This window comes from Aedes albopictus, chromosome 1, assembly GCF_035046485.1.
Source record: "Aedes albopictus strain Foshan chromosome 1, AalbF5, whole genome shotgun sequence".
In the NCBI taxonomy this organism is placed as follows: Eukaryota; Metazoa; Arthropoda; class Insecta; order Diptera; family Culicidae; genus Aedes; species Aedes albopictus.
This window is the reverse complement of record NC_085136.1, coordinates 200,177,711-200,189,969: the sequence shown is the minus strand read 5'-3', so window position 1 is coordinate 200,189,969 and position 12,259 is coordinate 200,177,711. Positions and strand designations below refer to the sequence as shown.

At 42.9% G+C, this 12,259-nt stretch overlaps 1 protein-coding gene across 1 annotated transcript in view; it reads left to right on the top strand.

Moving 5' to 3' along the window:
* LOC109423481 (calexcitin-1) overlaps positions 1-12,259 on the top strand; it is a 169,127-nt gene that overhangs the window by 131,968 nt on the left and 24,900 nt on the right. The window contains exon 7 of the mRNA XM_019698454.3: positions 8,626-8,761. Within this exon, the coding sequence (XP_019553999.1) occupies positions 8,626-8,761 (136 nt within the window). The remainder of the gene's footprint in view (positions 1-8,625; positions 8,762-12,259) is intronic.

Sequence of the window (12,259 nt, the reverse complement as noted above, 5' to 3'; positions counted from 1 at the left end):
ACTGGGCTCAAAAAGGACTAGCAAAGTAAAACTGCTTGCTCGCCAACGCGGGTGGAGCAAAAAAAAAAAACGATCAAAACGATGACGACCGACGCGTCGGCGGCGGAACGGGTTGCGAAATGAATTTAGAGTTTTATGTGTCGTTATTTCCCTTTCCGTTAGGATGAAGGATGGCCAGGTTTTTGAGTAGGTAGGTTGGGATGGAGTTCGTGGTAAAGTTATTACATTTTGTCGATTTGGACGGATACTTAAGGGATCATATATTGCTCACTTTTGGAAATTACATTTAGAATGAGTTTTTTTCAACTTCATCGATCGATTAATATATTAGGGGGACTCACTAAACAGATTAGGGGTACTCACTAAAAGGATTTAATTGCTGCATAAGCCATGATTTTCTGTTTATTTGAAATGTTTCATGATTTTGCGAATGAAATTATCAAAGACTAGCTGTCCCGGCAAACTTTGTCTTGCCAAGCTGCGGTGGTTTGACAACTGTGAGGTCATCGCAGCAACGCACTCTAGATTGATTTAATTTTGATCACGCTGAATCTGTGCCCGGCTCATCAAAAATCAGTATTTTTACAATTTTCATACTTTTTTAAGTGATTTTCGTAACTTTTTCTGCATATAAACACAGCCACCATGAATACGAATCAAACCATGCAAGAGCCATCCTGATCGGTTCAGCCGTTCGTGAGTTTTGTTGCCTCAAATAAACTTCAAACTCATTTTTATATATATAGATAGATTGGCTTGGTGATCGCGACGTTTAATCAGTTTGATCAGTTTACACTGTTTAGTGAATCCCCTTATTTATTTAATTCGAGCTACAGATTGTGTGTGATATCCTTCGAATGCTTAGCCTTTCCAAGATACACCTATTATCACAGCACAGTCAAAGAAATTCACCCAGTTCATGTGCACCGAGAAATGTCCAAGTTTCCTCTGATTAAAATCGGGAGATTTTCCAGATTAGAGACACTAATGCGTTCTATCGCCTACGTCCATAATTTCATCAGTGTGCTGCGCCAACGAATCAAGGGTGAATCAACTACAAAACGACTTAACCTGTGGCTCTGTTGCGCTAGAATGATTTAGGAAAGTCAAAAATAACCATTTGGAAACTGATTGGGAACACCATGGAACGTTCACATTCACGGAGCTCGACTGTTTTGGGCCGCTGCTCATCGTACAAGGCCACTCGGATGTTAAATGTTGGGTAGCTGACTTTACCTGCCTGATAATACGATCCGTTCATTTACAGCCGCTAGCAAGCATGTCAACGGATTCCGGTTAAATGGCAAATCTAATATTTGTATCACGTAGGGGTGCTTTAACCCTTTGGAGCCGGAGGGGTCATATATGACCCCGGCGATGAAACCGAGCATAACAAACGTGTTCGACACCAGCGAGGATGCGTCGACAGCCGCGAAACAAATCGGCTCCAAAAGGTTAAAGGAAATCTACAGGAACCGTAATCCGGGGTAACATTGATCAGAATTTTCTATCTCTCTTGAATAATTCTCTTGTTAAAGCACACGTTACATGTTTTAAATTTTTAAAACAAGTACTGGCCCTCTGAGTATGTGTTAAGCTACTCGAAAAAGTATTGTAAAACTTTAAAACATGTTTAAATAAGTTTTTTAATCTAATTTTTGATTGTGTTGATTTAGGGTAACATTGATCATGTCAGTGATCAATGTTCATTTGTGTTGAAAATACACTTACTTACTAAATTCGGGCTCGCTGATTTCGAATATGTTGTTCAAATTCTTACAAATTATGTACTTTTTAAGTTATTTTAGGATTAAAATCCTCTAAACCACGAATAACGCCTAAAGGTAGGCAATGGCTTAAGGAATTGATAGCCGACTTTTAATAAATCGTATATTTTACTGAAAAATAGCATTTTCATAAAAGTTTCGTTTATTAAATCCAACTCTAGGATATCATCTTGAAGTAATACAGTGATTTCGAACCTCATATTGTATCTAGTATTCACGCCAAGCATGAATGTTTGACAATGTATCTCATTGCGTTACGAAACACAGTTATGGAAAAATCAATTTAATTCAATGTCTATGAAATTCAATTTTCATAAATTGCATGTCATTTAATAGCTAAATGATAGCAGATTATGATATACCATTCCATAGCAGAAACTGATTCAATGTAAAATGCTTGTTTGAACATTTCATGAGGTGGGTCAAGCCGATCAATGTTACCCCGCTGATCAATGATACCTCGGATTACGGGACGAACTTCTTGGAAACCGGCCGTAAATTACCCCAACAGATCAGCGAGTGGCAGATGGGTGTTAGTGCGCTATACGAAGCGGCACTACGGGCGTTGAATGACACGGGACTCTTTAATCGGCGAGCACAGTGTGGTCAGGCTGGCATGGCGGTCGCCGTTGATATACCACGTGGTAAGACAACTATTTCACCAGCGGCGTAGCTGCTCTCTGTAGCGCCAAGTGTACACTATGGCGAAATAGGGTGCAAGTAAGCCGAAATTTTAAGGAAAATGATTTATTTCTATTAAAATTTCAACAAATTGGGAAGTTTGAATGAGTGCAATCTTCTTCTTCTTCTTCTTCTTCTTCTTCTTCTTCTTCTTCTTGGCGTAACGTCCTCACTGGGACAAAGCCTGCTTCTCAGCTTAGTGTTGTATGAGCACTTCCACAGTTATTAACTGAGAGCTTCCTCTGCCAATGACCATTTTGCATGTGTATATCGTGTGGCAGGCACGAAGGTACTCTATGCCCAAGGAAGTCAAGAAAATTTCCTTTACGAAAAGATCCTGGACCGACCGGGAATCGAACCCGTCACTCTCAGCATGGTCATGCTGAATACCCGTGCGTTTACCGCCTCGGCTATGTGGGCCCTGATAATGAGTGCAATCATCTTTTGTTAATGTGATGTTTTGTTCACAATTTTTGTCTTGTTGATTTGTATCGTGAAAGGTTGAAAATCAACTATGGCGAATTTGAGGTACTACATATAGCCATAACTGGCACACTGAGCCTATATGGTATTCATTGGCTACGAAAAAACTTTCGACCGCCTAAACCACGAATATCCGTGGGGCATCCAGAGACGCAAAGGAGATCCGGATAAAAAAGTCAACTTCATCGAAGAATGGTCCTAGGCTTATATATGCAGAGTCCTGCATAACGGAGCTTTGTCCGACCCCAACCGGGTAGTCGCTGGTGTGCGGCAAAGATGTATACTATCCTTTCTCATGGCAGCCTATTTATTGCATTCCATAAATAACAGTGGCGTCTCGTAACCTCACTTTTTACCTGTTCAACGACCCTAAAACTTGCATTTGCGGAGAATTCATGATCAGAATTATATTGAAAATGGACGAAAACAACCATTTTTATCATTTTCTACAGGTTGCAAGCCAATTTGATGAGAAAATTCAAGAATTTACGTTCGTTGAACAGGTAGATTTGAGGTTAGGGAATCGCCACTGATAAATAAATAGAAACGCTCCATAGAAAATCAAAAAGCTCTCCCTAAAGAATGAACATATGTTCCATGAAAATGTGCAATGTTACCCAAAAATTATTGAAAACGTCCCATACTTTATAAAAAATGAACCGGTAAAACATAACATTTTCTCAATAAAAGTGTAATTTTGCTCCAATAAATAATACTGAAATGCTCCACAATAAAATACAAATGCTCCATAGAAAAATGCAAATGCTCCATAGAAAAATGCAAATGCTCCATAAATAATTAAAATTGTACCCATAGAAAATTGAATATTGCTCCATAGAAAAATTAAATTGCACCATAAAAAATTGAAATTGCACCATAGAAAATAAAAGAATTCTCCATAAGTATTATCAAACTGCACCATAGAAAACATGAATTGCTCCATGAAAAATTGAAAATCTTCCATAGATATCATATTCTCATAATTTAATTCGACAGGGCTGAATTGCTTTACATTGCACTGCTTTAGTGGTGCAAATGTTTAAAGTTATGGAGAATTTTAAATTTTTGATGGAGCAAATTGTATTTTATGTGGTGCAGTTTGATAATACTTATGGAGCATTTGTCTATTTTCTATGGTGCAATTTCAATTTTTTATGGTGCAATTTAATTTTTCTATGGAGCAATATTCAATTTTCTATGGGTATAATTTTAATTATTTATGGAGCATTTGCATTTTTCTATGGAGCATTTGTATTTTATTATGGAGCATTTCAATATTATTTATTGGTGCAAAATTTCACTTTTATTGAGAAAATGTTATGTTTTACCAGTACATTTTTTAAAAAGTAAGGAACGTTTTCAATTATTTATGGGTAACATTGCACATTTTCATGGAACATATGTTCATTCTTTATGGAGCGCTTTTTGATTTTCTATGGAGCATTTGCAATTTGTTATGGTTGCAATAACCTTTTGCCCTTTCTCATCCAAATCGACGAGATCCTGGTGGGGGCGACTGATCATAAACCGAATTGTGTGTTACCTACTAAGGCAGTCCATTATTATGGATTTCTGAACTACTTCGATTTGGCCGATGATGTTGCTCTACTAGCCCATCGGCGCTCTGACAAGCATAGTAAATTCAACGACCTGGGCGAACGCTCCTCTACGATGGGTCTAACCATCAACGTCAGCAAGACCAAATCATCGGATGTCAATACGGACAACCCTTCCAACTCCCACAACAGATGTTGCGTGTATGTGTTTAGTGTTTGCTGAATGCTAGATGTAATCCGCCACACTACTCCATTCCCCCTTTACGAAAATCTACGGGGAATCCACACATGACGTCCTGATTTGGTCCCGGCTATTTGATGGAGACGCATTATTCCTTATGGGATCAGCCGTCTGACTTGGTAGTTCGGTAGTTTGGATGTGTGGGGCCATCCATAAACCACGTGGTCACTAGGGGGTCACTAGCAGCTGTCTTTATTCCACTCAGTTCATGGCTGTTTGTCTCCAGTTCCGCACTCTGCGTAGGGTCCGCAGATCGTCCTCCACTTGATCGACCCAACTAGCTCGCTGCGCCCACGTCTTCTAGTACCGGTCGGATGACTCTCGAGAACCATTTTAGTCGGGTTGCTATCCGACATCCTGATGACGTGAACCGCCCACCGTAGTCTCCCGATTTTCGCGGTATGGACGATGGTTGATTCTCTCAGCAGCTGATGCAGCTCGTGGTTCATTCGCCTTCTCCCGTCTTCCATCTGCACTCCACCGTAGATGGTACGTAACACCTTCCGTTCGAAAACTCCAAGGGCGCGTTGGTCCTCTGCACGTAGAGTCCATGAATCGCATCGTGTCCATAGAGGACTACCGGTCTAATCAGCGTTTTGTAGATAGTTAACTTCGTGTGATCTTTGTTCGATCGTAGAGTTCTGTGGAGTCCAAAATAAGCTCGATTTCCTGCCACAATGGCGGGCATGATGATTCCTCCCTGTAGCCCTTTGCCATGGTGTACTTTGTCTTCGACACATCATCATGCCTAATCCGATTCGCCTGGCTTCATTCTTTAGTCAGATGCACGTTTCCGCCATCGCCTCAAATTTGCAAGTTATAATAGCGAAACCAAGCAGCTGAACGGACTTCGTGAAAATCGTCCCACCCGTGTTTATCTCCGCTGTCCTTATTACTCCTTCAAACAGCAAGCACAAAAGACCATCACCTTGTCGAAACCCTCAGCGAGATTCGAAGGGACTCGATAAAGTGTCCCTGATACTCGAACTAATAACACCACTCGATCCATCGTTGCCATGATCAATCGTATCAATTTAACCGGGAATCCGTATTCGTGCATAATCTGCCATAGCTGGTTTCGATCGATTATAACATACGCCGATTTGAAATCGATAAACAAGTGATGTGTGGGCACGTTGTAGTACGTTCACCCATGAATCCAGCCTGATATTGCCTCACGAACTCTCTTGCAATCGGTGATTAGACGGCAACATAAGATTTGAGAGAGTATCTTAAAGGCAGCGCATAGTAGAGTGATCTCGCGATATTTACCGCAATCCAACTTGTCATCCTTTTTGTAGATAGGATACCATCATTCCATTCCTCCGGTAATACTTCCTCCTCCCAAATCTTGGTAATAACCCAGTGTGGTGCTCTCATCAGTGTATCTCCACCGTATTTTAGAAGCTCGCTTGCTCCAGCGGATTTGCTGTTTTCATCCGGTCAACCTCCCCCTCAATATCTTGGAGGTTAGGCGCTGGAAATCTATCGTGCTGCGCAAGTACTCCTAGATCTGTTACCACTACACCATCGGTACCACTTTTCGACCACCTCACGCTCGCTCGTGAGAAGACTCCCGTGATTGTCTCGGAACAAGTCGGCTTGTGGTACAAGCGCGAGCGGTTTTGCTTCTTGTTAGAACTTCCGTGTGCCCTTAGCGGGGTACAGCTTTTCCATCGCTTCGCGATCTCGTTCTTCCTGCTAGCGTTTCTTCTTCCGAAAGACTGAGCTCTGTCTGCTCCGCGCCTGTCTATGCCTCATTCGTTCTCGTACGGTGCTGCAACATTTTTTAGGCCTAGTGCGGCAGCCGAGCTGGTCTTCCGTTGGTAAGACCACTGCTAGCTGCTGCGCGTAGTCTTGAGCCACTTCTACGTTACGCAGCTGCTCGGTGTTGCGCTACGGCGTTCGACTTCGATGCGCGGTAAAAAATGTCGAAACCTCTGAGCGCATGCATACAGCGACTAGGGAGTGATCCGAATCTATATTCGCACTGCGGTATGTGCGGACATTGGTTATATCCGAGAAGAATTTACCGTCGATTAGAACGTGGTCGATTTGATTTTCTGTTTGATGGTCGGGTGATCTCCAGGTGGCTTTGTGGATATCTTTGCGGGGGATGAAGGTGCTTCGGACTACCATACCACCATACCACGGGAGGCTGCAAAGTTAACGCATCGCTGGCCGTTATCATTCGATACGGCGTGCAGGCTGTTTCGCCCAATTACCGGTCTGTACATTTCCTCACTTCCTACCTGCGCGTTCATGTCGCCGACAACGATTTTCACGTCACGTGGCGAGCAACCGTAAGCAATCGTATGTTTGTGCTAACTGCGAGTAGAATGCTTCTTCCTCGTCATCAGGTCTCCCTTCGTGTGGGCAGTGGACGTTGATAATGCTGTAGTTGAAGAAACCGCCCTTAACTCTCAACATGCACATGCTTGAGCTGATCTGCTGCCACCCGATCACACGTTGCCACATCTTGCTTAACACTATAAATGCTGTTCCCAGTTCATTGGTGGTGCCACAGCCATGGTAGAAGGTAGTCGGCCGATCGATGCCCGCTTTTCCACACTTTCTGCCAGCCCAACAAGTTCCTGCAACATCACGATGTCGAAGTTGCGGGGATGTAATTCGTCGTAGATTATCCTGTCACATCCTGCGAAACCAAGTGACTTGCAATGTTCCATGTTTCCAATCGTAGTCCTTATTTCAACCAACACTGGGACCGCTTTGGATCTAGCTGGGCGTGCCAGAACAGACGCTGTTTGAGCCGCACCTCCTTGGCGAACAGATGCGGTCTTTGTTATCTCTTTTACTTATTCGTTTATTTGGAAGGCTCGGGCGCCACAAGGAAATAACTGAGCCGAAATCTTTTGTTTTTACATTAATTTTACATTTTGCAATTTATTAATTACTGCCTTAATGCTATGTTAGTTTGGGAAGCCGAAGTACTCGCGGCTGTTTCGAGGTTAAGGATTGAAAAAAAAATAAAATGAAAGGGATTTATGGGTTTAAAACTAAGTTATTTGCTAACTTTTACTAAAAACATTGCAACGGAACCAAAAAGAAAGGAGTTTATCGGTAGATAATGACAATTTTGTTATCTCTTGACCCGTGGATGTTTGAGGTAAGAACTTATGAGGACCAGAGCTATTTTGGACGCTCTCCTAATCGACGCACCGGTTTGCAGCCCAGTAATTTTTCGACTTCTGTGATAACATGAAAATCTACTGAATTATCATTTCCCATCGATATTTCACACAAATTAAACTTTTTTCGTTTATCTGTTGTTCATCCGACGACCCTGTCATGATCTCAATCGAAGTTGTGTACGTTGGCCTCTGCAAAGTCGTGTGCGAAATTCAGCTGTGATAATAATGAACTTGGGCCGAGTCTAAATACTTTGTGGAATTGAATGCTATCAAAATGTAAACGACAGTAAGGAACGTTTATGATCATAATTATCATTTTATTTTGGTTTTAAGCTTATTATCCCTGATTTAATGCCCACTCAATTGCGAGAAAATGCCCGATCGCCATAGATATCATCCCTTCGACTGTTATAATATTACCAACGATGATTTATTCGTGGAATCACTCTCACGTGCCGGCAACCTGGTAGAAGCAAAACGTGAATTCAATTTATTCTGATCCCTAAAGGAAATGAATTAAATTAACTTGCGCCCAATCCCAGGATTAGCCGCAAAAATCAGCCGCAGACAGACATTTAAATTGAGTTTGAGGTCAACTTTGGCATAGCTACCAACTCTTCTCGATTGTTAGGAAGGGAAGTTTGTGGCTCTAGCAAACATGAACCATTATATTTTCAGTAGGTAATACGACATTAATACTATCTATTGCATTCTTTTCATTATAGGTACATGAACTTTATGTTCGATCTGGAGGATGCATCAACTGACGGTAGTATCGACGCAGAGGAGTTTTCAATCGTTTGTTCCAGTTATGGGCCGGACAAAAACGAGTGTCAGGAGGCGTTCCGGAAAATGTCTCAGGTAAGCTGAATGTTCAATAACAAGTAAAAGTAAATGATACTAAACTTAAAGTGCGTACATGATAGAAAAGCAGAATTCGTTATAATCACTTGAGAGTTATAACATCGTCTGAAGGTAATAGTTTCCAAAAACTATTCATTTTATAATCTCTCGATTGAAATCAGGCCAATAATCCCCGATCGGTCCAACTGTCAATTGAAATTCAGCCATCGATTGGCATAATCAAAACGGCTTATCGGAAGAAAAACAAACATACTCGTAGCGAACCTGTGCCGCTTTGGTTTTGGTTCCGCCTACGAGCAATCGCATGTCCCGGTCTCGATTCCATGTTTCTGATCACGATAAATATTTATTGAATTTTCATTAAAATAACTGAGCCTCATCGTGTGGCACCCAAAAGCAGCCGGGCGGGCAGCTAAACTCGCCATTTAGTTCACCGGCATAAATTCCAAAACGATGCAGAGAGAGCACTGGGCTTTACCAGCAAAAAAAAAGCGGCTGGTTTTCTGCCTCAGAATCTGGCGCGTACTAAAGTGACATTGGGCAGGATGACTGCTGGTGCGTCCCAATTGGCTCTTGGCCAAAAATCTGGCGAATATAATGCTAGTTGCAGTATGAGCATTTTGGTTCTAGCTTTCCCATTGAAATGGACACCCGCCACCGCCGCAAATGGCCACCAATTCGTGTATCTGCTGTTGACAGTGATGTACGTAGGTTGTGTGAAATATAGAGCAAACGTGCGGTAAAACGAAGTTAACATGAGCCATTTATATTTATTGTTTGATAATTAGAAATGCTAGCACCGCCATAAATGGTCAATCGGACTGTTCTCATACACATACCCAGTCAAAAAAGCAATCGTTTTACGTTATATTATTGATATATTTACCTGTTTGAACTAGATTAGGTCATTTGTAATTTGTAATTTTATTGTAAACGAAAACCTGCTAGTACACACTCTATGAGGTCAAGATGAATAATAAGACTTAATACCAAAAACTTACATCGATAAAAAAAACCTAACTTATCTACTTGATAACCACTAGCGTGCGCTGCTTTATCTTTCTTCTCGCTCATTCTCTTTGGTAAACACATGATAGAGTGCGATAAAAGATGGGACAAGTGTCCCCTCTTTTGTCTTTCTCTTTCTTGTGTTTGTTTACGAGAGTGAGTGAGACACAAGAAAACGCTGCGCACGCTAGAGTTGATAACCGATTGTTATTGTAATCTGGATTTACCGGCTACTTGTATTCCACCAGTCACTTCAGTAGGGCTCCCAAAGTAGCCGTTTTGTAAAAAGAGGGAATTGAAAATAAGCTTTTACATTTTTAATAAATGCGCGGTTCCTCGTTGTCGCCAGCTTCTCAATGACATTCATTTTTGAACAATTGTGTGCTTAGCTGGTAGTGCAGCCTGGGCACTGTTGTCCTTCTGACTTCAGCTAGATTAAGGCGGTACGACCCGAGTGTCTGTTCACCAAGGAGGTGCGGCTCAAACAGCGTCTGTTCTGGCATCCAGCGGCTGAGTAAGAAATGCTGTATCACGCCCAGCTAGATCCAAGGTGGTAGCCCCATCAGCGTGATCGTTCCAGTGTTGTTTGGGACGTTAAACAGAACTAGAACGATGGCCTCCGGTGAGACAGGAGTGCTGGCGTGGGCCCAATAAGCAACCCGTAAAAATCCCCATTGCGAATAACATAGGAAAAAATACAACTTGATAGAATCGGCAAAGACCTACGCGACGAAATAAGGACATCGATTGGAAACTTGGGACATGGAATTGCAAGTCACTTGGTTTCGCAGAATATGACAGGATATTCTACGACGAACTACATCCCCGCAACATCGACATCGTGGCGTTGCAGGAACTTTGTTGAACTGGACAGAAAGTGTGGAAAAGCGGGCATCGAGCGGCTACCTTCTATCAAAGCTGTGGCGCCACTAATGAACTGGTAACAGGATTTATAGTGTTGGGCAAGATGCGACAACGTGTGATCGGGTGGCAGCCGATCAACGCAAGGATGTGCATGTTGAGAGTTAAGGGCCGTTTCTTCAACTGCAGCATCATCAACGTCCACTGCCCATACGAAGGGAGACCTGATGACGAGAAAGAAGCGTTCTACGCGCAGCGACAAGACAAGTGGCGCTCTCTAAGCGTTTCAAGGTGGAAGCTCTATGTAACAGTGTTCGTGATTTGTCATAAGAGAAGGTGATGTGCGTATGTTTTGGTATCCGCATGCAATCAGTAACGCACACTACCGCATGACAGTTGAACTTTCATCCGCAGATAGCGCTGCGGTAGTGTCCCCCGAGCATCAGCGGAGTGGTCATGATATTCTTATTCTTTGATTCGATGGTTGCTCTCCGCTTGACGTGAAAATCATTATAGGCGACATGAACGCGCAGATAGGAAAGGAGGAAATGTACAGACCGGTAATCGGGCGAAACAGCCTGCACACCGTATCAAATGATAACGGCCTGCGATGCGTAAACTTTGCAGCCTTCCGTGGTATGGTAGTCCGAAGCACTTTCTTCCCCCGAAAAGACATCCACAAAGCCACCTGGAGATCACCTGACTATCAAACAGAAAACCAAATCGACCACGCTCTAATCGGCGGTAAATTCGTCTCGGATATAACAAACGTCCACACATACCGCACTGCGAATATAGATTCGGATTTCTACTTAGTCGCTGTATGCATGCGCTCAAAATTTTCGGCATTTATTACCACGCATCGAAGTCGACCGCCGCGGCTCAACATCGAGCAACTGCGTAACGTAGAAGTGGCTCAAGACTACGCGCAGCAGCTAGTAGTGGCTCTACCAACGGAAGAGCAGCTTGGCGCAGATACACTTGAAGATGGCTGGAGGGACATCCGATGCGCCATAGGTAGTACCTCGTCTGCAGCACTAGGCTTCGTGACTCTGAATCACAGAAACGACCGGTATGATGGTGAATGTGAATAGTTGATAAACGAGAAGAATGCAGCATGGGCGAAAATGTTTCAACATCGTACGAGAGTGAATGAGGCACGTTATAGACAGGCGCGGAACAGGCAGAACTCAGTCTTCCGGAGAAAGAAGAGCCAGCAGGAAGAACGAGATCGCGAAGCGATGGAAGAGCTGTACCGCGTTAAGGACACGAGAAGCTGAACCACTCGCGCAGAGGCTTTGGGCCGCAAGCTGACATGTGCCGAGACAATCACGGGTATCTTATCATGAGCGAGCGTGAGGTGGTCGAGAGATGGTGGCAGCATTACGATGAGCACTGCAATGGCGATGTTGCAAGCACTGAAGGTGGCGTGGTAACAAATCTAGGAGTACGTGTGCAGGATGAAAGATTTCTAGCCCCTAACCTCCAAGAGATGGAGGGGGAGGTTGGCCGGTTGAAAACAACAAAGCCGCTGGAGCAGATCAACTACATGCCCGAGCAGAAGAGAATATCAACAGCATAATGAAATATGTTATTTTGGCATAATAGCTGTATTATGAAATCAGT